Source organism: Amblyomma mixtum, chromosome 4 (genome assembly GCF_055824585.1).
Source record: "Amblyomma mixtum isolate Tamu chromosome 4, ASM5582458v1, whole genome shotgun sequence".
In the NCBI taxonomy this organism is placed as follows: Eukaryota; Metazoa; Arthropoda; class Arachnida; order Ixodida; family Ixodidae; genus Amblyomma; species Amblyomma mixtum.
Genome location: NC_143015.1, coordinates 72,005,359 through 72,029,930, shown reverse-complemented (window position 1 = coordinate 72,029,930; position 24,572 = coordinate 72,005,359). Strand labels below are relative to the sequence as shown.

The 24,572-nt window shown below is 45.2% G+C and overlaps 1 protein-coding gene across 1 annotated transcript; it reads right to left on the bottom strand.

Moving 5' to 3' along the window:
- Positions 1–3,250: 3,250 nt before the first annotated feature.
- LOC149346965 (cytosolic Fe-S cluster assembly factor narfl) lies at positions 3,251–24,486 on the bottom strand. The gene is made up of 11 exons (XM_089586776.1): positions 24,403–24,486; positions 24,111–24,203; positions 23,878–24,027; positions 22,839–22,965; positions 20,071–20,205; positions 17,720–17,856; positions 16,204–16,315; positions 15,175–15,247; positions 11,860–11,997; positions 7,703–7,860; positions 3,251–4,075 (listed from the first exon to the last, which is right to left on the bottom strand). The coding sequence occupies exons 1-11, from the start codon at positions 24,466–24,468 to the stop codon at positions 3,822–3,824; spliced, it is 1,443 nt and encodes a 480-aa protein (XP_089442902.1). The 5' UTR covers positions 24,469–24,486; the 3' UTR covers positions 3,251–3,821.
- Between the last annotated feature and the right edge of the window lie 86 nt (positions 24,487–24,572).

Here is a 24,572-nt window from a genome sequence, read left to right as displayed (position 1 = left end):
CTTGAATGGCTTATTGCCAATGTGATAAGGATCAGATCGCTTTCACTTCCTGTAATTAATTGCTGCTTGGAAGCACAGATAAGCAATTACAATGATTGTGATGTCAAGCACAATGGCAGATAGGAAGGTGTGTGGGGCACATGAACGACTAAAAGACAAAAAAATTATCCACTATTGCACAAGCATTTGCGTTGTGCATGAATGTGCAACTTGTACAGTATGGCCAGAAGCCATGTAGTGATGCAAGCAGAAGTACTGTAATTTCATAGTGAACAGAAAAAAAAAAGTCTAATTAAAGGTGATAAATATCTTTTTTATTACTGCAGGCTGAATTCACCGCTTTGCTTTTAGATGGTTAAGTGTGTGTCAATTTCATACTTTAGCACAAATACAGAAATACATAAATGCAGTTTAATACTAATTTTTAAGCACAGTCTCGCGAAATAGACCCAACAACGGAATCAACAGTTTGATTTTGGCACCACTTCTGTCTTCAAAACAACAAACTGAACGGCATCCTGTACCTACTCGTTAACAAAGATCTTTGTGCATTCCTTCCCGCCTCTCTGATAACTTTCAATGCAGAGGACTATTACAATTTCTTTTAATTATTTTTTACTGTTTGTTAGTGCATATTTCAATAAATGTGCTTTCATTGCTATTGTAATAAAGGATTGAATGATAGAATGACTGACTGGTGAATCAGTTAATCGCCAGCCGGCTGTTCACACATAGAATTTCGGTGTAGACCTGAAAGCCCCGAATGCTACAGCAGGGCAATGCCGTATTTACGCGAATTAAATATTACCTCGAATGTAATATGTGAGATTTGATTTCACAGCCGCGAAACAGGAAAAAAGAAGTACACAAATGTAACGCGAGGAACGAGAGCACAGTATACTGAAAGTAGCGGGCAGAGTGGATGAGGAAACAAACGCGGATTAATGACATGCTAATAGAAATCAAGAGGAAGAAGTGGGCTTGGGCAGGGCATGTAATGTGAAGACAAGGTAACCGCTGGTCGTTAAGGGTAATGGAGTGGATTCCAAGGGAAGGCAAGCGTAGCAGGGGAGGGCATAAAATTAGGTGGGCGGATGAGATTAAGGAGTTTGCCGGGATACGGTGGCCCCAACTGGCGAAGGACAGGGTTAACTGGAGAGACCTTTGCCCTGCAGTGGGCGTAGTCAGGCTGATGATGATGATACTGGAAGTGAAATCGACAGCTTCAGGCCTTCATCTAAAATTAGAGAATTCATTATCATAGGCGTGCACAGCTTACTGTATAAAAGGGGGGAAAAGTTGACGGTAGCACCGTTAATGCCTTCCGAGTAGTACGCAACAACATAGTATAAAATTTGCACCCATGACTTTAAGGAGGGCCACTGCCCCATTGCCACCCCCCCCCCCCCCCCCCCCCCCCCTCTGCACACACCTATGTCCGTTACAGCTCAGGAACAAGTAAACAAGAGCTGCTTAATTTCGCAGCATATCACCCCCTGTTATACTACACAAAATTTGCCACGAGCTTATTGAGTGTAAACACACCAGGCAAGTATATACAGTAAAACCTTGTTAAACCAATGTCACTGAGACCACGAAAATTATTCGAATTAACCGGGTTTTAAATTAACTGAGTGCAGCAAAAAAAAAAAGTGGACTTGGGCAAAAAATGTGCTACCTTTATTAGGCAAACTTTGCGGTTACCATATATTGCCGTGTAAAAGTCGACCCCTCCTGAACTCCTAGCTCTTGCTGGTCAAAAAAAAAAATTCACGAGACTACAGAAATTCCTCAAATTTTGCGGAATTTCGAAATGGTTTACCGAGTTCGAATCATAAATGTTTTTGTGCTAACATGCAGTCGCCAGCATGCATGACATTGGCTGGACGGATGGGCAGATGCATGCACACATTCCGCCAATGCTCAGTTAAGGGCCACACTTTCTTTTTTTTTTTTGCAATTTTTGCGTGATATGCGGCCCTTGCATAAAAGCTGCATTTTTCAGTTCAGTTTTCTATCTATATTCCTAAGAAACTTCTTTATTGTACTATACAGTGTGATGCTGTAACTGGTGCCTAGTTGTACAAAACTTTAAGGTTCTTTATCACTGTCACCGCTACTTGGACCTGGATCCACACCACCCTACTAAACAAGCTCATCTTTGGCTGCATCTATTATATTCAAAATTACAGTATAAAGCTTATAACAACTAGGTCTGGAGATATCACACGTGACAAGTTCAAAATTCGAGAGAATATAAGCTGAAGGCATGCTCCCTTTACCTGTCCTGCAGACATCACTTCATTGTGGACACTTGCCATCTATGCCGAGTACAGGCGTCTGAAATCAGCTTTAAATGGAACACAAGTGAAATGCAATTGCTTTTGGCAGATTTTTTTTCTGTTCCAGATTATCGACAACCAAGTTGGGTGGGAGTGGTCTATATATGAGGGCAGCCCTTAGTTGAGTGGATATGACCTATACAGGGTGTCTCACGTAAGACATTACACAATTTTTAAAAACAGGCTTTTTGAGTTAAAAGAGTGTACTTTCCGGCATAGCATTGTCAGCAGTGTAGCACTTCAGAATAAAGCAAAGACATGCTAACTAGCAGGCTGGTTACCTAATATTGCATAGTTAGCTTTTTAACTATTAGATTTAGGCTCCTTAATTATTGAGAGGCGTGTAGTGAACTGTAAGTAATATCCATATCAGTTTTTAGAATTTTGAAAGTGCAGTTAACCTTGGCACTGTAGCCCAACATATTCTGGCTATATTGCGCCAAAATACATGCACTTTAGGGAGGCTGGCAGGCAAAGCAAACTTTCCAGTGCATGCTAAGTTGTCGAAATATCCAAAATTTGTTGGGCCACAGCACCAGGAGTAACTGCATTTTTGAAAATTCTAAAAACTGGTATGGAAATTACTTATGGGCTATACGACTCTTAATAATTAAGGAGCCTGACAGTAATAGTTAAAAAGTTAACTATGCAATATTAGTTAAACAGCCAGCTAGTTAGCATGTCTTTGCTGTATTCTGATGTACTACACCGCTGACAAAGCTATGCCAGAAAAAGCCTATTTTAAAAATTGCATAAAGTCTTAGGTGAAACACCCTGTATATGCGACACTAAAAGGTTCGAGGGATGAGTGGAAGCCAAGATAGTCCTCCAACAGTTCATTACACATACACACACCTGCCAACCCATTTCCAAGATCAACATCATGAAAACTAAAAGTACTAAATGTGCCGTTTTTAAGAGGCATTTATTGGTATCTTTCTAGGCACAATAGTTATAACAACCTAACACATGTAACTGGGACGCAATGTGGAAGCCACTTTTTGTTTATGTGATGCACTTGTACCAGATTTTTATCTGACAACAGCGTTTTTATGAGATGCACTGACCAGATCTCTAGTCCAGTAGTAAAGCACTCACCTGATTGGCAAGGAAGTGCCGAGTTTAAACACCCAGCTTGAAATCGCCGCTGTGCAGTCTCTCCCAGACATTCGCATCGATAAACGCTCCACTCTCAAGATGTCCAAAAAAAAAGAACACTTAAAAAAGAAAACGCAGCAGCCACTCGTGTCCATTCACAGAAGACTGAACAACCGTACCCCGGCTGCATTCTCAACACTGGAATGTGACACAGAATGCAATCGGCATTATTAATGAAAAAAAAAAGAAAAAAAAGTGCACCGCCTATGCCACCAAGCATACCGGGATAAAGCCAATCAGCGTGAAAATGAATGGGGTATTAACGAAAAAAAAAATGATTTCATGAAAGAAACTGAAAAGAAAAAAAAATGGCATGCGTCGTCACCACCGAATGTTCAAAGCATTCGTTGTCTTCTCTAGTGCGCGGTAGGCGGTCCACAATGGCGCCCGGTCGACACTGCCAATCTCGTCGAGAGGGTCTTCGGCACCCAGCCAATCACGGTACACTTCCAACACTGTTGGACTGGCTGCAGGCGGCCGAGACTTGACGGCGTTGTAGGCCTCCTCGACGCGCTTCAGCAGTGCCTTGGAGTCACCGTCGTCAGCTCGTAGCTGCGCTCCACCATTCAGGCACCCTGCGTGTCAGTTCGAATTTCACTCGGCTGCATTGTGTGTGTCCACAGCTGCAACGCCTATAGCAAAGCTGTCCTGCAGAGGTGGCTACTAGAGGCGCCCAATTAGTACAAAGACATCCGAGACCACGAGGTGCCAAAAATGTTTGTGAGGATATCCGTACCATTGCTATCCAGCAGAGAGATAGAGCTTTTCAGTGTTCACTGCGAAGCCCTTTGTTAGCACAAGCCTTTGATTTGTGAAAAAATTCTAAGGATGATTACGAATCTCCCTAATGCGAAATTTGAGTGCAGCTCTGTCAGTGTCTCACGCTCTGTAGGCTCACTGTTTACTTTGCTGCATTGTCGGCACGTCTGGCGATGATATTAGATAATAGTAGCAGTATTAGTTCATCAAGACGACGACGTCCAATGCACAGCGCACGAGAATGTGTATGTTAGTCAGATAGCAGCATTAGCTGAAGAAAACGATGAAATGAAATTCACAGCGCGAGAGTATGCTACAGTTTAACATGAGATGTGATTGGCTGCGGCGATAGCCTAGTAGTCCCAGTCTCTGTAGGCTCACTGTTTTGCTTTGCAGGGCTGTCGGCACATCTGCTAACAATATTAGTCTGATAGTAGTATAAGTTGATGAAGACGACCATGCGCTGCAATGAGCAGCGTGTGAAAATGTGCACATTAGTCTGACAACAGTACAGTAGACTCCCGTTAAGACGAACTCACTTAAGATGAACCCTTGGTTAAGATGAACAGTGGTGGTCATTTGTTTGGTTTCCCATAGAGTCAGTGCACAAAAAATCTGCTTAAGATGTACACTGCACACGTGCTAATTGGTTAAGATGAACTTTCACGACCAGCCGTGCCCAAGCCATGCAGCTTTACTCGACCATTCGAGCAGTATTTCAGCAGAAGGAAAGAAAAAAAAGCTAAAAAACTGAAAGCTTTTTTGCACCGCCGACGATCCATGCGACGCGGGGAGGCACAGAGACCTAACCACGTCTCCGTTGAAAGGGCGATTCTGTGAAAGCAGAACTGTCGCTGCTCCTCCCCTGTGAGGGCACTGAAGGATATCTTGGAAGGTTAAGTGATATGCCTACGCTTGTAGCAAGCAGACGATTTTCTCGACAGACACAAAAAAAAAAAAACAGACCGGGCAACACTCAACAGTGCCTGATGCACTGCACTAGTAGTGCAATAAATGCTTATGTTGCAATTATTTTTTTCCTAAAAGACTATTTCATGGCTTTGTCCACATATACGAAGTATTTGGACACACACTGCATGCTCGAACATCATTTTAAGAAGCACTCCTAATTAGATGAACTTCTGATAAGATGAACAGTCTTCATGGTCCCTTGGAGTTCGTCTTAAAGGGAGTCTACTGTATTAGCTGAAGAAGACAACGATGTGCAATGAAGAGTGCAAGTGTGTGTGGCAGTTTAACACGAGGCGTGATCGGCTGCGGTGACAGCCTAGTGCTCGCATGCATTGGCCAGCAAAGGTGTTTGCGCTAAATAAGATGAATTGATGTCAGAACCCAAACTAGCCCAACAGCCAACCAGATTCCCCTGAAGTAGTTGCAGAGCCAAGGCACCCTGCACCCACCAGAAGACCAGGTTCAGTTTTCACAATCACTGAGCAGATCGCGTGTGTGTGAGCATCTCAGCCAAACTACACAGTCCCAAGGGGTGCGTAGTGACCACAAATGGCGAATAAAACTAAGGCTTCTTTCTTACATCTATTCTATAGACTACCTCGACATAATGACATCACGTTCTGAGAGGTCAGCACCCATAATAGCCCCCGCTGTTGCTCAAGACAGTGGTGGAAGCTCCACTGCAGTGTAGTGGGAATCTGAGTTGAGGGAAACAGCGAAACATTGCACACTTAATTCCACTGCTCCTGTTGTGCGCTTAGAATGGAATTCTTTCAGGACGACGCAGTTTATAAGGTGCCCAAAAGACTCCAAAGCATTTCTCAAAGCTTGCAAGGCGGTGCTTTGGAGTCGCTTTATATCGACAGGCTACTGATTCTGAGATGACTCAAAAGGTCTTCCAAATGCCCATGTGATGCAAGTACAATTACCCATAAATGACCGGGCAGTCCTGACTTGATACGGACAAGACTCTGGAATCAGATGTTGGCCAGCATATCTGGCATTCCCAATTTCTCTGGGCTATGGTTTCCCTCCCTCGCTTCCATCAATCAGCTTCCTATCCTGGCTTGCACTTTTTCCATAGACTCAAGTGTTACACACACGGGGGACGTCCCATATATGCTGGCCCAGCTCTAAACTAAGAAGGTCAAAACTGTGCCAGAATAAAGGAACTAGAGAACTACTAACCAACGATTCCTGCAAGTGGGGCTGCCTTTAACTTTGATTTCAACTGATTTGTTAAAATGCATTTATTTTAAAATTTTAATCACTGAATAATAACTGACAGCAAGAGGCATCAATCAGAAAGTTGCAAGCCATCGAAAGTGCGTCCCTACAGCACCGTTTTTGCAAAACAGTCACATTCTTTCAAGTTCTTTTTTTTTTCTGCCCTAAGCTGAAGTGTGCTGAAAACAACCTATGACGACACAGGAAGTTGTGCTCAATGCCCTACATTTCATAGTAAGCACGTGCAAGCTACTGTATCTGTGCACTCAAATTTGTGCAGTTGAGCTCACTATCACATCACACCTGCAGCCACAATTCAGTTTATTTATGGGGCTTCCTAAACTTTGTCGAGAGGACGAAAAGGAGACAGTAATTGGTACACAGCCACCTTTTAAAAATTATATTGTTTCAAGGCTCCTTTCAAAATTTGATAACATTCTGACTGAAGCTCTGAGCGTATACTAGCATGCAAGAGTCTCCATGCCAAAGACACCAGATAAAAGGGTCTCGCCGCCTGGGCACAGAACCAGAAATTTACAGCTGTGTCATGCTGTTCATGCATACACAAAGGCTTCAGGTCCATTTCTAAGGACTCAGGCCCATTTACCTACACTGCAAAGCATCATCATCATTTTGCTGACTACCCCCACTCCAGGGCAAAGGCCTCTCCTATGTCTCTTCAATTAACCCTGTCCTGTGCCATCTGCGGCCACCGTATCCCCGCAAACTTCTTAATCTCATCTGCCCACCTAACTTTCTGCCGCCCCCTGCTACGCTTGCCTTCTCTTGGAATCCACTCCGTTATCCTTAAGGACCAGCGGTTATCCTGCCTTCGCATTACATGCCCTCCCAAGCCCATTTCTTCCTCTTGATTTCAACTAGGATGTCATTAACCCGCGTTTGTTCCCTCACCCACTCCGCCCGCTTCCGATCTCTTAACGTTACATCTTTCATTTTTCTTTCCATAGCTCACTGCGTTGTCCTTAACTTAAGCTGAACCCGTTTCGTTGGCCTCCAAGTTTCTGCCCCATAGGTGAGCACCGGTAAGATACAGCTGTTGTTTACTTTTCTCTTGAGGGATATTGGTAAACTGCCAGTCATGGTCTTTTAAGAAGCACCTGTTGCTCACATCTGTGCTTTCACTGGTTGGTTGAAGACATATATGTGACACCTGTCTCAATTTGGCCAACTATTGGGTCTCATCGCTGAAGCACAGATGTGACGTGCATGCAGCTTGGACTCACCCGCTGGGCATGCCATGATCTCGATGAAGTGGTAGGGGCACTTTGCCCGCTTCATCTTCTGCACCACGTTCTGGATGTTGCGGAAGCCGTTGGCAATGGCAAAGCGCAACACCGGCTCCCCACCGACCTCTAGCGTCACCTCCCGGAAGTCCTGGTTCCTGCAGAGAAACAACCTATAACGTCACAAACATAGACACGAGGAAGCGGTGCCACAATAACGAAGAGAACAAGATGAGAAGAAGCTGACACACATACACACTGAACTGCTATGAGGGCATGCCTTTTAAGAGCACTGGCTCTGACTACTTACGTTTGTCAGGGATGCCTCTGTCTGAAATGAAGGCCAAATTGACCAAAATAGTAACCACGTGAGCGCACTATATCACATGGTCACATGGCAACAGTAGGCACATAGCACCTCAATTGATAACTATGCTTTCAATCCGTTATATATGTGCCAGCATAGCGGCCATCGAAGTGGGACCCTGCCGGGACCAATATTTGCATAAAATTTTGGGGGTCACCTGTTTGAAGCAGAATGTTAAAAGTGGCATGTTCCCGAGGATAAAATTACTAACTGAGGTGAAGCCCAAAATAGGTATGGGGTTCGCAACGACAACCTTTTCACTCCCAAACCGTGCATTCCGAGGACCTCCAGACGGCCATTACGGTGGAACCGTTTGTCGCAGGGGGTTCCGGATGGTGTCAAACGATTCGTCGTGTTGTGATGCACACATTTATAAAATTTATTAACTGATATGATGAGGAAATATACCGGATAAAGCGAAGGTGGCTGTAAATCGCAATAGTAGTGCAAAATCCATGAGGCAGATGGCGCTGCTTGTGTCTTTGAAGGGATGTTTTTGGAAAGAAAACATCCGCGGATGTTTGGATTTGGCATTCTCCACGTTTGCTGAGCACACCGATGTATAAACACTTGAAGCTCCCGTAGCTAACGCTCTTACGTCGAACACACTGAGGCAGTGTTGGCGGGGAATTTTTTTTCCTTGGTCTGGCCCTGTGCTTCTCTTCAATTAACCATGCGTAATATGTTTCGTATGACACACACACACACACACAAACAGGCAACCGCAGAAATCTCTGGAATACAGAAGCCGTGAAAAAGGCTCTGCTGCCTGATACTGAACGGTGCACTGTACAGGTGTCGCAGGGGAGTGCAGAGTGCACAACCTTCACTTTGCAGCTTAGGCAGCCAAGAAATGAAGCTTCTTCATGGCTTCCACAAACTTCTGAGGGCACCATTGCTTTACGTCTTTTTACGCATATTCTGCCACAAACACATACATGAATCCATTTCTGTTGCAGCATACAGTGGGTTTGCAACACCACACTGTCCATTTATCATCGTGTCACTGCACTATCCACTGCCTGTCACGGGTGCGAAAATGTGCACGAATGGCCACTAGCCAAAAGCTACAATATTCAACGCGGTTACGGCTAACCATGCTTAGCAACTATGCCACAGATAAGTTCATTAACAGGCTCTGTTAGTGGGAATCCACATAACCTCCGACTCCAATCTGGTCTAAACCAATCTGGTCTAAAATTTGGTTACACTTTGGTGGATGCAAAACATCAGCCAAGGGACTCGCTCCCGAATAATTATTTGCAAAGGCTCAATGCTACGTGCAGAGTCACAGCCAATGCAGTGAAGCAGTTTCAATACACTTCTCTCCGCTGTAGCCGCTTTAAGACTGCTTCCCTCACACGCCGGGTGACCACCCCATGAAAACATTTCTTTTTGTACTTTTCACGAAAAGAGGGCCAAAGAATGTCAGGACTGTACCAAACAGCGCATCTCATGCTCCACCTGAGCTGGACTACACATGTGCTTTCACCGGTCACCTCGACGTGGTGGGTAAAAATGGTGCAGCTTGTAATACTGATAGACAATTTCAGCAACAGCGGAATTGTACAGCGCGTACCATGCAAAGAGCAGATTTCAAATGGCGCAGGATTTGCACTAACTACAAGGATGGTCCACCAGTGAGCGCGCATACAACTGTGATACAGAAAGAAAAAGAAAAAAAGAGCACAGAAATGAAGTCTTCGCAGAAATGTGAACAGCTTAGCAAGCTCTAACACTTGCTTCTTAGTGCTGAAAAAGAAGGTGGTAGGGTTTTAACGTAGTTAAACCGAGCTGTTTGGCTGCGCTCGGGTGGATGCAAATGAGTAATTGCTCCCTTATTACAAATCTACTCCACCTTGGGGGATTGCCCGAAACATTTGACTTAAACCGAGTCGACGTGCAAGTGCATGCATCCATTCTTCGCCTCTTCTTTCTGGCATCTGCGTGTGCACGAAACCGCGTTTCTCGCTTTCCATCTCCACACCCTCTTCACTTGGCGGCAGCTGACGCGACGCATTCCTCCCATTGGCTGCAGCTGGCGCGGTGCTCCTCCAAACTTACCCGAGCTTATCTGAATTACTTCGAGGCTTCACACAAGATTCTTGGCTGGTATCAGTTAAGTAACGCTTTCGCACAAAAAATAAACAACACAACACATGTGCAAGGCTGCAGAAAGCAGGCAAAAAAAAATATCTCGCTGATGGTTACCAAACCTGCGATAGCCTACAACAGGTGTCTGTGGTGCTAAGCATGATATTCGCCACAATGCATGTTGCCACCCTCTCTGCTCAAAGGCACGAACGGCGCAAGCACTAGTTCATGACGCTGCACACAGAGGGCGCCACATGTATCCGTCGTGCGATGAATGGCGCCACTCCCTTTACTCCTCGTTTCTCGTTAAGCTTGCACAGCAGTGCCGGGACACATGCCCTTAACCGATGTTGCAGTAAAAGATGCCAGGGAAGCACATCACCTACCAATCAGAATGAGGCCAGTGAAGCACTAGATAAAGAACTAGTGGATAAGGTGGGAGGTTTGGTGCGCTAACGTAAAAAGGCCGAATGGGACAAGTTTGAATTTTCCAGGGTGCACAAGGCATGCTTCATCACAGTGCAGAGCTCTGATATCCTGCAAACACAGCTGCAACAGTTCGATCTATACACGGTGTGCTTGTTTATTTGGAACGCTGGCATCTGGTCAGAGGTGAACACAACCAGTTCGATCTATACACGGTGTGCTTGTTTATTTGGAACGCTGGCATCTGGTCAGAGGTGAACACAACCAAGGACCAGTGAGGTTATGCTTATCAAGGTACAACCCAACTAGAAGGACTCACTAATGGAACAGTGAAAAATGCGCCCCTTCATCAGAACAGGATTTGGCCGCCTTGGCACAGTACCTGGCCGCTATCTCCTGTACATGCAAGCTAATGATACTATCCTAACTGAAATCAAGAGGCGGGCATGGGCAGGGCATGTAATGCGAAAGGAAGACGACCGATGGCTGATTAGATTATGAAATTTGCGGAGACAAGGTGGCCCCAGCTGGCACAGCACAGGGTTAATCGCAGGGAAATGTGAGAGGCCTTTGCCCTGCGCTGGACATATAGTTTGGAAGATGACACCGACGGTGACCAGAGGTCCACTGACCGAGTGATAAAGGTTTATTTTCAAGCATGCCATGTCACCTCATGAGCACGACCATCAGCACACTGGATACCAGTCACATCTTGCAGAAATGGAACGTACCACAACACCACACGCTGAGAAACATAGCACGTCTCCACGCCAGACTAGTGTTTATTCGATGTTGCAGCCAAAATAACAGATAACTAATGTCCTGTTGGGGGTAACAAGGTGCGGTTCACAGGAAGGCAACTACAAGTTGGAGGCGGCTGAAAGTAAGGTGGAGAAATGAGATTAGGGAAGCTGTGGAGATAGGGTGGCTGCAGCTAGTACAGGACAGGGCTGATGGGGGATTATCAGGAGGCATCTGTGTCTGGCAGTGGATGTAGCCTGGCTGGTGATGACGATAGCATTGACAATTATAAAAAAAATAGTAAACACCTGCATCGCTTAAGGGATACCTCCGAGGCATGCCTCCTTCACGATCCAAAAGGTCAACCAGCGAGTGTGACCCAGAATCAACCTGAGAAAGCCAGTAGACACAAGCAGGTGGCTCATAGTGCTATTGCGATTGGAAAGGTGCATCGATTCCTGTTTCATTTGACAAAAAGGCAGACTGGCAGCGTTGACAGCCTAATTCCAGTGCAGCCAAGCTTTGTCACCTGAGGGTCTTGAAGACGACCTCCTCTGGCCTCTGGCCAAACAGTAGCCTCGCTGCCTCCGTGAAGACGTACTCGCAGTAGCCACCAGATCCGGATCCCCGGTGTCTGTAGGGGGCGCCGTCCACTTCACAGCGAAACCTAGGAAAAAACAAGCAACAAATGAAGATGGCATAAAGACAAAACAAAGGAAAATCTTAAACCATATCACACGCTGTAACAGGGCACTTGTTTTAAGCAAGCACTTCTGAGCCAGACCAGGGGCGCAACTGTTTATGGCTCTTGCGTTTAAAGAAGGAAATAGCACGCTAACTGGACTTTAGAAAGAAGGCCTAACTGCTGTCACATCATTAGTGGGCAGGCAGGCAAGCTCCTTGCAAGCTGCCCGGAGCTAAAGTTACAGTGAAAACTCATTGTAGCAAACAGGTAAGAAACCGTAAAATAGTTCGGTATAGCCGAAATTTCTAATATAAAATTTCTCCAGAAACTCATGTTAGAGAAGCGCAAATTTAGTCAGCAAAAGAATGGCAACAAGGAGAGTCTTAGACTGCAAAGAATCGAGCACCACGCGCTAATTAGGTTGGCTTCCCCATTCGGCACCACGCGCTAATTAGGTTGGCTTCCCCATTCGGCACCACCAGCATGCAACGACAGCAGGTCGAACGCCAGCTAGAGCAGCTTCCCCACATTACTGTGGTGTCGCGTGAAAAATGGGACACCAGAACGAAAGCATGCTCCAAGAAAGTCAACATGAGCATGGAATGGCTACTGGAAATCTAAAACCGACCATGTTGCTGGTTCCAAGGCACTATTCATGGGTGCGAGAGGCACAAAAGGGTGCCGACTACCTGGCTGCCAAATATTCATGCCACTATATCTTCTGTGGCGCTGCTGGCAAATGCGAGATAAAGTGTGAACTGTGGCACGAACGCTTGCCACACCCCCACCAGTCACCTGTGTAATGAGGCAAAGCCTGCCACTTGCCTTAAAGATCCCCAGGCGGAGTCCTCCACTACTGCACCTCTTTCTTCCTTTCTTCTTTCACTCCCATCTTCCTCCCTTCCCTTACAGCTCAGTTCAGGTGTCCACCGAGTTATGTGAGACAGTTACTGTGTCATTTCTTTTCCTCAAAAACCAGTTTTCATTTCCATCTTCATCTGAACAAGCACAGCATGGCACTCTGCAGTTAGATACATCCGTTTTACGGCAGACCCTGTGCAATATATAAAGTAAAAAAATGCATAGGTCTACCACAAAAATCTAAGAACAGTTCAATATAGCCAGTAATTCGTAATATCCATGTTCCTTATACCAAGGTATGACTGTACTGCATCGCAATTGGCCTGCTGCCGAGCACAAGGTTGTGAGTTGAACCTGGCTGTGGTGGCTGCATTTCGATGAAGGCAAAATCCAAAATTGCTCACGCACTACGACTGCGCTACTTGCTGATGCGATGAGACTAACAAACTGAAGTTGCCGTGTGTCTACAGATTACCCAATTCTAACAATGAATATGCTACTTTCACTGAAAACTGAGTTTTCAAAAGCTAGAAGAGGCCACAAGATGAAGTAAAGAAGTCGCCATCAACGACCGATTTCGCAAGTAAACTGCGGTGTGTCCACAGTTTGCTGGGTGCGGATCCCAAAGGCCAGGCAACATTGCCATTCACTTTAAAACAGTGATCACGGAGTCTTGCAAATGCAATTTTCTGAGCAACAAATGCGTATTTTGCTGCCAGACAAACATCACAATAGTACCAAGAAATGGGCAGAGAATTGATTTGTTCTAAGACCTGCCCTTAGCATCCTTACAATGGGAGACGCTGGTCTTAGGCCTATTGTCCTTATTTTCTTCTTCGGCCGCCGCGGTGGCTCAGTGGTTATGGTGCTCAGCTGCTGACCTGAAAGATATGGGTTCGTTCCTGGCCACGGCGGTCAAAGTTCGATGGAGGCGAAATTCTAGAGGCCCGTGTACTGTGCGATGTCAGAGCACGTTAAAGAACCCCAGGTGGTCGAAATTATTCTGGAACCCTCCACTACGGCATCTCTCATAGCATAAGTCACTTTGAGACGTTCAACCCCATAAACCATTACACCATTATTTTTAGTCAAATCCTAATCAAACTGCATCACCTTGCTCAGTATTTTATACCCACTTCAAATATGAAACTACCTTTTCCATAAATTAGTTAGTTCCTAAAATAATTCATTTTAATTAGTCATTCATTAGTACCTGGGTGCTAAAAAACAGCTCAAGCAAAAAATAATTTTTAATCCGTGGCTACATGATACGGTGAGCAAGGAGTGTAATAATCAAAGCCATTTTTATGTTTTACCCTCATTAGTAATTTTACAGCGCATGGAATGGCGACATTCAAGGTGCGAATACCATGCGTCAGTAAACTTTGCAAAACTGTAAATCTTTGAAGCATGAATGAACAATTGTGCTTTCATTACTGCACGCATTGTGCCTTCAGCTTCCCTCAAAAAACAATATGACATCTCTATCTGTCCTAGATGTTGAGATATCGACATACTAAGGGAGCCACGTGTCCAAAATTTGTGTGCCGTTATCATCTTCTCCTGTACACACTCAGCCAACACGATACTTTGAATTTAATATTATGGTCAATATACTGAATTCCCGAAGGAAAAAATGGCAGAGTCGGAAAACAACAGCTGCAGATTGCAGAAATGCCATTTTTAGATATAACTGGTTTTTGAGATCTTTAAAAAATTTATTTTTGGAAAGACAGCTTTTGTACAAAATGTGCTTCAAACTTTATCTCTGCAAAATATTCATGCTTGGAACAATTCCAAACTACGAAAAAATTGCTGGCGGTTTAGCATTGCTAAGCACAGAACATTGAGTGAAAACAGGTTCTTGCAGGTGGACACCGACGCCACATAATTTTTTTTTTGGCTAACGATGTCTAACGAAGAGCCCAGTTAAAATCAAAAAGCTGCTCAGAGTTCAAATTCTAATTGTGCTATTCATGCTCTAATTGATATTTGGACTCTACATACAAAAACACACTTACAGAGTGATTTTAGAAAGAATCCTACCACAAATAAATAAGTTAAAAAAATTTAGACCTGCATCGCCCCTTACAGAAGCTCACGTGGCTGAAACTCACCCAGAACTCTCCGCTATGACCTCTCTCATAGATATGCGCATTTTTAGCAAGTAAGAATCAATCGATAAAGTAATCATATCAATGAAATGTGAGAATATGGCCTGGAAACACAAGTCAATGCAAATGTGAACGCAAGACATGGCACAACTCCGCTGCTCGGAAGCGATGAGTTCCTACTCACGGAGAATCTGATGCAGTGGATGGGAGCTCGCCAAACTCCTTGCCTTCTTTTGTTAGCATGCTCTCCACCTCAACTGAAAGGGAACAGACAATCAGCTCAATGCCTATCGAACCACAGGAGCATGGTCTCTTCATTACACATGGACAGGCTATCGTATTTATACTCGCAAAATGGACACAGCCCAAAATATAACTTTCTTTTTGCCAATACGTATATTACCCTGCATGAGGATCGCAGCCCAGAAAATTCCACAAATCTATTGGGGAAAATAAGGGCACTGATTCTGTGAGGAGACACAAAATTAGTCGGCAGGACAACCATTACCAACATGATATAGTATTGTCACGTGGTGGTGACTGCAGTCTGGCGAACAGGAAAACAACGAGGATATCTTCGAAACGGAACCCTTTATTTGGGCTGACTTGCGCCCGCAAAGAACTGAATCACTCGGCGGCGGCGTAGCAACAAACGTGCTCGGTGGTTGTCGAACAGAATGACCGCCGCTGTTTTTAAAGCTGATAGCGAACATTCGAGATAAAGCTTGGAAAGTTACTAGAACATTCTGGCGCAAACTAGAATCGGCTCCGTCTGGATGCGATCAATCGAGATAAATCTAGGCACGTCTTGCGTCGCAAACGAAGAAATAAAGCGGCGTGTTGGCAGCCTTGAAGCATGAACAAACAAACACTACAGACGAACGCTACAAAAATTCGCGGCAATATGGTCCATACCCCAATGTGTGCATTCTGAACAAGAGGAAATACTAAAGATTTCATGAAGCTCACTGCAATGTATGTCATCCACTGAGCTACAATGCAGTTTACAGCCTGTGCTGCACTGCCAACAACGAAGTGACTACCACTGATATATAGTGCACACTACTAATAACAAGGCAGGAGCCTAATCTTGCTCCGCAATATTTAGTATACACCCCTTTTTAAAGAAACTAACTCAGTTCTGGCTGGTTTCACACAGAAAGCAACAGTCATTTAAAACAGAAAAGCAATGCATGCAAATCAAATGTCGTACCAGATGTGATGACGCAGTCCACATCCCTCGTGCTGTATATCTCGTCGTAGAATTCGGCTCGTGAGGCTTCGAGCTTCTTGTCATAGCAAGGCATCACGCTGACATGGTATATCTGGTGACAGTGGAAGGAATTAGCCATGTTGCGAGACTCTCGACAAGCACGTAATAGGGACAGTTGCAAAGGCTTCTTGTTTTCCCGTAGTAGAGGAGTTAGTGCATCAATGGAAGACATGAAAGACAGTAGTGTGTTGGAAATACACTCCAAATTTCCAAGAAAAGCAGCAGAGAAATGACCGATACGGCTAGCCACAGCAAAGAGGGTACTACTCTCACAGTGAAGCATCTCATTGCATGCAGTTCATGAGATGCGTGAACCTCGATACATGAAAACATAGTTTACTGAAATGTAATGCGCCGCAACTCATTCTACAGTTGGTTTCTACAGAAAGCATTTGTATCCGCTGTAGGGAACAAGAACACCCATCATATTTTTTTCACCCTAAACTTCTCTGGTAGTAAAAAAAAGAAAAACCGTTGAAATTAAAGCACTTGCTTTGAATCTAAGCAATTTACGTTCTTGTCTCTTCAACTAGAAACAAGCATTTCAAGTGATTTTTACGACTAAGGTAGATTTGCTTTTACCCTAACTCACTCTTAACGAAAATGCAACAGTAGATTCCTCATGTGACTTTTACATTCTTGAAAGAAGCAAATGTTTTGCGCAAACAACAAACATTATAAAGTTTCCGGTTTCTTTACCTCTAAAAACAAACATAATTAACCCTGCACTTGGCATGTTAGTAATGAGTAAAAAAAGAGAGGAGTGCTTAGATATGCGACACAGGGTGGCTATCTTGAAAGACATTTCTGAACCAATTCATGTGACTCTGTCTCAGCACTAAGATTCTGACTGGACCGTGTCACGTTTACTAAATCTCCTTCAGAATGTCTGCAGAAAGCACAACAGATATCCAAAGTACAGCGGGTTCGAAAGCTCTTCTGAAATTAGGAAATTCTGGCAGTGCTCCATAAACTCTATGCATTCATCCTTTGTATGTTGACGCTTGACCAGCAGGAAAAGATGCGTTCACCGCAGGGAAAGCTGGATTCAAAACATTTCCCCCAACTCGATTCAAACTAGTGGCATATACATTGAAAATGACTCCGTGATCCCAGTTCTGAAGTGAATGGTGATGCAGCCTGGCCTCTAAGATCAGCGCGAAAAGCTTGTGTCTATGCAGCGAAGTTTGCTTGCAAAACTGGCCAGTAATGGTGACACCTACATTTCATTCTTGGTCTCTTCTAGGTTTTATAACAGCGCCGTTTTCAGTCGAGGTAGTGCATTTATCATCACAGTACAGTCATCTATCGATACAGTCAAACTTCAGTTTGTCCCCAAGAGTTTCAGCTGCTTCACAGGGTTTCGGGGTCACACCCCACGTGTTGCTTTGGGACGTTACAATCCGCAATTTACAATTTCTATTTGGTTGCAAAGATTTCTGAATCACTCACTCACCTGGTCGGGCTTTTTGCCCAGCTTTCCCGCCAGGAACTTCTTGACCAGCGACCCCATGACCTGCTGCGGTGAGCGAGCTCGGCTGATGTGTGGCAAAAGCACTTTGCCGTGGGTCTTCTCAGCGTAGCACACAAATCCTGGGGGAAAGTGGACGTTGGCATGCTACTGCAAACTGTCTTGGCACTCTAGTTATCCTAAGCACATTTTTAAAAGCCGTCTTACCAATCACCAGTCTTTTCATTTGTTTCTCTCATACGTGCTGGTACAGTTAACTTTTGCGGCTTCGGATCTAGTGAAGATGAATGCACCATGCGAAGCTTATTTCCTTGCACGAGAGGATGCAGAAGTATGATTAATTATAATGAGCTGAGCAGTAGAGGCACTTAGTCAGCTTCTGTACTTTATCTTCTTGGTAGCTAGCTAGCTATCCGAAAGCTTCAGAGTTAGAAATGGCAGTTTTCATGAATGGTGGCATGAGCCTTGTCAATTTACGTCTATTTGAGGATGCGACACAGTGTCACAAAGGGATTACCGTAGAACACAAACCATCCTTGCTTCTCCAATTCACAAAAAAAGAAAAAAAAAAAAGACGAGTTCCAAAGCAGAATTATAGATTCTGCAGATGAACTTCAAGTTTTTAAAGCACACAGGTTATCCAATCGCTTGGGTGTTAAAGAACAAGTGAGATGGTACAGGAAGTTTTTACGTAGCTAAACGAAGATGTGGGCATTAACATGCCATCTGTAAATGTCTCAGATGATGAGTTCACCGATCTTGTAACAGCGTAAGCAATTATAACAAGGGCAACGTGCACTTTGCAGACATCCGTTCTTTAGGTATGCACGGACATGTGCATAAATGTGGCCTGTTCTGTTCATTTCATTTATTCATTGAGAGTTCATGGCCATGTGTGTGCATCTACCTCAGTCCCATATTGAAGGAACTTTTAATAAATTGCTCATCTGTCAACTATGTTTTAATATGCTGCAGAGGTTCCTACTCTTTCAACTGGCCACTAGATGGACGAGTTCTTAGCAGTGCCATGCTTGAACTATTTCATGACGACGAACGACGACGAATTGCTTGATGCAGGTCTTACTGGGTGCATCAGCAACAGCTTGTGAATACAGGCCTCCAGCTGAGTGACTATTCAATTACATTAAGATATCCTCAGAAAGCAACCTGTATGAACTGGGATTTTGGTTATCACTAGCAGTCCTTCCTCGATCCTTCATCTGGGTGCCTCCAGCATAAAGCAGAAAACAGAGTCTCACACCTGCGGCTGAGTGAAAGACTGGCAAATCAGGCAACGAAAACCTGCGCTGTGCACTGGACGTCTAGCAACTGTGTGCCGAACATGCCGCAATCAGCCTCATCCAGGATCATTAAACGCAGTGACGACGGCGACAAATCAACCTTTGCCACTCTTAGTGCACCTCTCATCTCTGCACAAGGCTGGGCTGTCCAAGAGACTTTGAGCAGTAAACCAATATTACATTTGTGGGGACACACTTTACTCGCCCCTGTAGTTCGCTTTCCCACAAAGCACCCTCAACTCGTCCCCTGTGGTTCGCTTCCCTGCAATGCACCCTCCTTAGCCATTAGTTACTTTAACTAACAAGGGAGGGCGCCTGCGTTGCAGCGCCACGAGCGCCACGGATGGCGTGTTTGCTGCGCGTGCAGGGGAGACAGGTCCTCTTCTGCTTGGGGCTGGGGAAGCGCGTTGACGTTCGGTGCGAGGCTCCGCTCTTCGCTGGCTGGCGTGAACCCTTGTGGGGAGGAACGTTCGCCCGCATCTCGTCCTGTCCGACCTCAGAGTTTTCCTCTGCCCTACCGTGAGCCAACAGTAACCATGCTGGTGAGTCGGACGTCATCGATTCCTCAGCGCATTTTGTTGCTAGCTGGCATTATTGTTGTTGTAGCAATAAATGTCTTGTTTGTGTCAGCCAGTGTGTCGTTCCTTTGTTCCCGCAGAGCAAGGATCGCGTACGCGATCACGGGGTGGGGTCCGCGCGGTTTTGAACTGAGTCAGTCGCGGTTAATCGGAGGAGAACGTATATATCTCCCCTAATTAAAATCCCACACATTTCAGCGACTTTAAACTGCTCACAGTGATGAAACCAAGACTTTTAACATTGTGATTTAGTATGCGTGCATGCACATAAACAAGAAAGTAATTAGGATAAATGAGAGAATCTAGCAAGTACATAGATGGCTTGCTATTATCCCCAAATTTGTGAAAACTGCCAAAATATGAAATTGCTCTGCAGTAAGCACCATCAGTATGTTTCCCTGATTCTGCGTGAAATTACTAAGTCAGGGCGTGTGCATCTGCCCCAAGGGTCTCATACCAGGACATGAGGATGCCAACAGGGGGAGGGCAGCTGGGTCACTGCTCCTCTGTGCCCACCGCTCAAGGAAGTCCCGCAGCGTCTCGACGAGTGCAAACTCACGGCCAAACGTTGCGTCCAGAACATAGTGGGCACCTGGAATGCCAAGGATGGTGCTTTAATGAGCGACATTCAATCATGTGACACTCAATTCGTTGGCAAAAGAACGAAAACACATTAACGTTACAAGGTGCGTGACTTCCTTGAGGCATAACATGACACCATGTAGTTTTTCTTGTTTGAAACAAAACTACAGCTGTAATGGCTGTGTGGGCTGGGGTTAGCTTAGTTTACAGCCAGCAGCATTTGGGAAGTGGTCCTTTTCAGACGCTGCTGTACAGATCATGATACATAGAGAAACACAGCCATGGGTAGGGAAACAAGTACATGACAATAAACATTCTTTGATTGAATGCTTAACCAAACAAACTTTTGCTATTGTCTTACACAGCAATAAGTGTTTTACGTTGATGTGTGTTGTATTCATAACCTAGGGGCCGCTTAAGGAGGTTCTGAAACACTTTCTGAGGAGAGTACATAAACTCGCTCAATCACTACATTCTCTCGCGATGAACACCTGGGCCAAATAATACACTTCTACACGCAGCAGAGAACCCACAATTGGGCGCAAAAGTTGGCACGTTTTTTCCCGTTACGTTTTCATGCTTGTGACCTCCTCCGTCGCACGCTTCTGTGTAATTCTGTTCAGATATGGCTATTGGTTAGATTCCTTCAGGTGTCATGTAGCTACCATGGTCGCAGCCAGTCAGTAGCAGTACTACGGCATGTCAGGAAGTCCCCCCCACCCCCGGCGGCGGGGCAAGAGCAACAACACCGACCTCTGAGTGCGCAAAAAGTGACGAGAGGAGAGGGAAAGGCGCGACGACGCTGCAATTGAAATTTTGGCTAGAGATAACTCAGCTTCTACAAAACACATTAATTGGATTGTGGATTGTAAAACTTTATTTGTCCAACAGATGTAGGGAAGGTTTTAGACTTCCCGCCTAGACAGTGGCGGCTTTGGCAAGTTGGATAGTTTTCAGTTGAACCTTCGGATTGGAACAGAGTAGTAAGGTCTCCCATTGGTCTAAAGACTTGGTGCTTCTTCCCACAGAGGGACCTTGAGAGGATACCCAGAGGATGTGATCGAGATCAGCTCTGAATTTACACAGCTTACTCTGGCTAGAGTACTGACCACAGTAGTAGAGGCTGCACAACCGCAGGTTTGAAAGCAAGCTGGTTTGTAGGCGACACCAAGTGGCAGCCTGGTTCTCGTTTAAGGAAGTATCAGTTGGAGGGTATTTAACCCGCCCTAGCCTATAGTTTCATGTGATTTCTCTGTAACACACTAAGCGTTCCCGCCCTGTGAAGCCCTCGGCGAGCCCACCAGCTGAGAAAGTAAGTCTTCGATCTAATTCGTGGGCCGCCTCGTTCCCTGTGAGAGAGGCGTGAGCTATCCCTGGTGGTCTGCAGGATTCTCTTTAAAAAAATTGTTTCTCAAGGGTATTCGTGAAGCAGGAAGGAATACCACACCTTTACTGACAGCCTCTTTCAAAGACCCTTTAATGGCTGCTACTTAGTTAGTTATATAAAGTTTTATGGCACATAAGCAACTGTGGCTACCATGTGCCAAACACAAGGTCAGATGATCTGTTATATTAAGTGCATAGATGTTATGATATTGTCACGTTGTAGTGACGGCAGTCCAGCAGTCAGGAAGACACCAGCAAGTCTTGGAAATGAAGCTCTTTATTTGGGCTGACTTGCGCCCGCAAAAGAACTGAATCACTCAGCGGCGGCGTACGCAACAAACGTGCTCGTCAGTCGTCGAACTACGAATGCCCGCTGCTCGCAGCATCGCTCAATTTAAAGCCGGCAAGGAAACTTCGAGATAACAGGTCGAGATCATCTAGAGTAATCTGGAAACACGTAGATGCAGCTCTTCATGGCTGTGATCAATCGAGATTAGTCCGGTCGCTTCTCTTGTCACGAACAAAAATGATAACGCCCCGTTCCTGCGGCCTTGAGCGCGAACGAACGGACACTACAGTGATACGTGGCAATATTATATTAGATTTAAAACATTGGCTTTCTTCAGAAACTTACAAATAAGAGAAAATAAGAGAATAAGAGTGTTTGCTTAAAAGCAATGCTATATGAAATGGAATGTGTTCATTGTAAAATACAGTAAATTTTTTTTTTCTAAGTTCTCCAAGATGCGAAAAAGAGATTAAAATGCGAATAAATGTGAGCTCATTACCACACATTTCACACACAGGTATGTCTTTTTTTGTTAATAAGAAGCTATGGGTGACGTGTGTGTGTGACCTATGCGTAAACGACATAAAATTACTTCGATAAAACACTCTTTACGGCAGCATGATTCCCATTCTTTTAAAATGGGCTTTACATAGTGCAGCTTGTTGTGTCCTTCATTTTCCCAAGGAGCCTGCCATTTGGCTCTTAGTTTGCTATGTACTAACTTCATGTAATCCTTAGGAGGCAAGTTCGCATGTTTTATTTCCATGCTTCTGGCTTGTGCAGCACACATGTATGCTCTCTCATTGTCCCTAATGCCAACGTGACTTGGAGCCCAGCAGAATTTCATAGCATGTTTTTGTGTCGTGTGTCAGGCATTGCTGTTGTATCAATTCTCTACTTTTTGCCATCTGGCAAAAGGTAAGCACAGACCAAAGCACAAGAGGGGCAAAAAGGCACCGAGGACATACCAAGTGCATTGAAGAAGCCGGAAAGCCTAGCCAGGGCCTGTTCGTAGCTAACGCCGTACTTCCCAGCGAACGAAGCAGACACTTGGGGGGCTAGAGTGACGACTACTAGCTTGCGTTTTTCTTCCGGCTGCAACAAAGGCATTGACAAACAGTAAAAATGACAGCATTCGCTCTACCACGATCTCATCAGGGCAGAGTCTGTCAACCCAAATCCCACAGAGACTACAGTTGGCATGCGTTCGCACTTACAAATGCACAATGTGCAGTATTGTGAAAAAAATGTGCGAAAGCATACAAACTGCGACTCAACTGTGTCATTAAACTACAATATACACAGAACGATCTCCGTAATATGAACGCTGTGCGGATATATATAGGGTGAAATCACCACAGTGATGCTGGTTGGTTGGTTGGTTTATGGGGTTTAACGTCCCAAAGCGACTAAGGCTATGAGAGACGCCGTAGTGGAGGGCTCCGGAAATTTCGACCACCTGGGGTTCTTTAACGTGCACTGACATCGCACAGTACACGGGCCTCGAATTTCTCCTCCAAAGAAATTCAGCCGCCGCGGCCGGGATCGAACCCGCGTCTTTCGGGCCAGCAGCCGAGCACCATAGCCACTGAGCCACCGCGGCGGCCACACAGTGATGCGCTGCTGCATGCAATATGGTGTGTCAGCATCCAGCAATATGCATGGCGATGCTGGAAAGTACTTGAACGCCGACACAGTTGTTCAGACACCACGCAGCTAAGAACTGCTGCCGTGCTTTTCAGAACAACGTGAACTTCCTGCAGTGACAAACCGTGGCTATGCGAGATGTGCGTTGGCACAGTAAAAACTGTCAACGAAGTGGAATCAGCTAGCGTGTATAAGTGCACAAGCTCATAAGCAATACGGTAATCGTGTCATTGACGACACAGCCTGCCTGAAGCATGGTGGTGACATTTGGCGCTTCCGAATATGCGCTGTGCTACGCCACCAAGCGCTCACAGAAAAAAAAAAAACGAAAAAAGAAAGAGAGCCGGAACTGAGTCTTACCAGTCTAGCGTTGTCCCCGAGCACATTGTAGAGCTGCTCGGAGCTCTGCTCCGTGATGAGCACAGTTTCGGCAGACGTGACACAGCCGCTGCATGCCAGGCAGTCGGTAAGAGTTATCTGAGCCTTCTCCAGCTTCGAGGTCTGACCCAACTGCAACAGCACAACGATTCGAATTACTTTACAAGTGTTCAACTGCCGCAGGTCCCAGAGGCGCAACGTCGAGTAGTTCTTACCTCATCAACTTGGACGTAGGAGCCATCTTCTCTTATTTTGATCGAACCAAGCTTTCCGGGACGTTTTTCCACCGTGACCGGCTTGATGCATTCCTGAAAAAATCAACCAGAAGTTATGGTATACGTTAGTTGCGATGCAATCGCATTGCATGGCAATGCAGCTATGCAGAGAAGCCACGGTTGATGACCACGAAATGACGCTCGTACCTGGTGTCATCGTGCCATTAACCTGCATTTTTATTGTCCTGACATCCAAAACAGCAGATCGCTTTCTGTACGCCATCACACTTACTTGAGAAGGCCCTATGAAATCATTTAGGTCTGTGATCCTCAGCACGCCGCTGAAGCCGTCTGCCATTCTTTCCGGATCGAGGAAAACAAACGGGTTCGTCCAATCACAGAAAAGAAAACAGTTCGTCGCGGCATTACACTGCAACTAACCAATGGGAAATTCGGATTGTA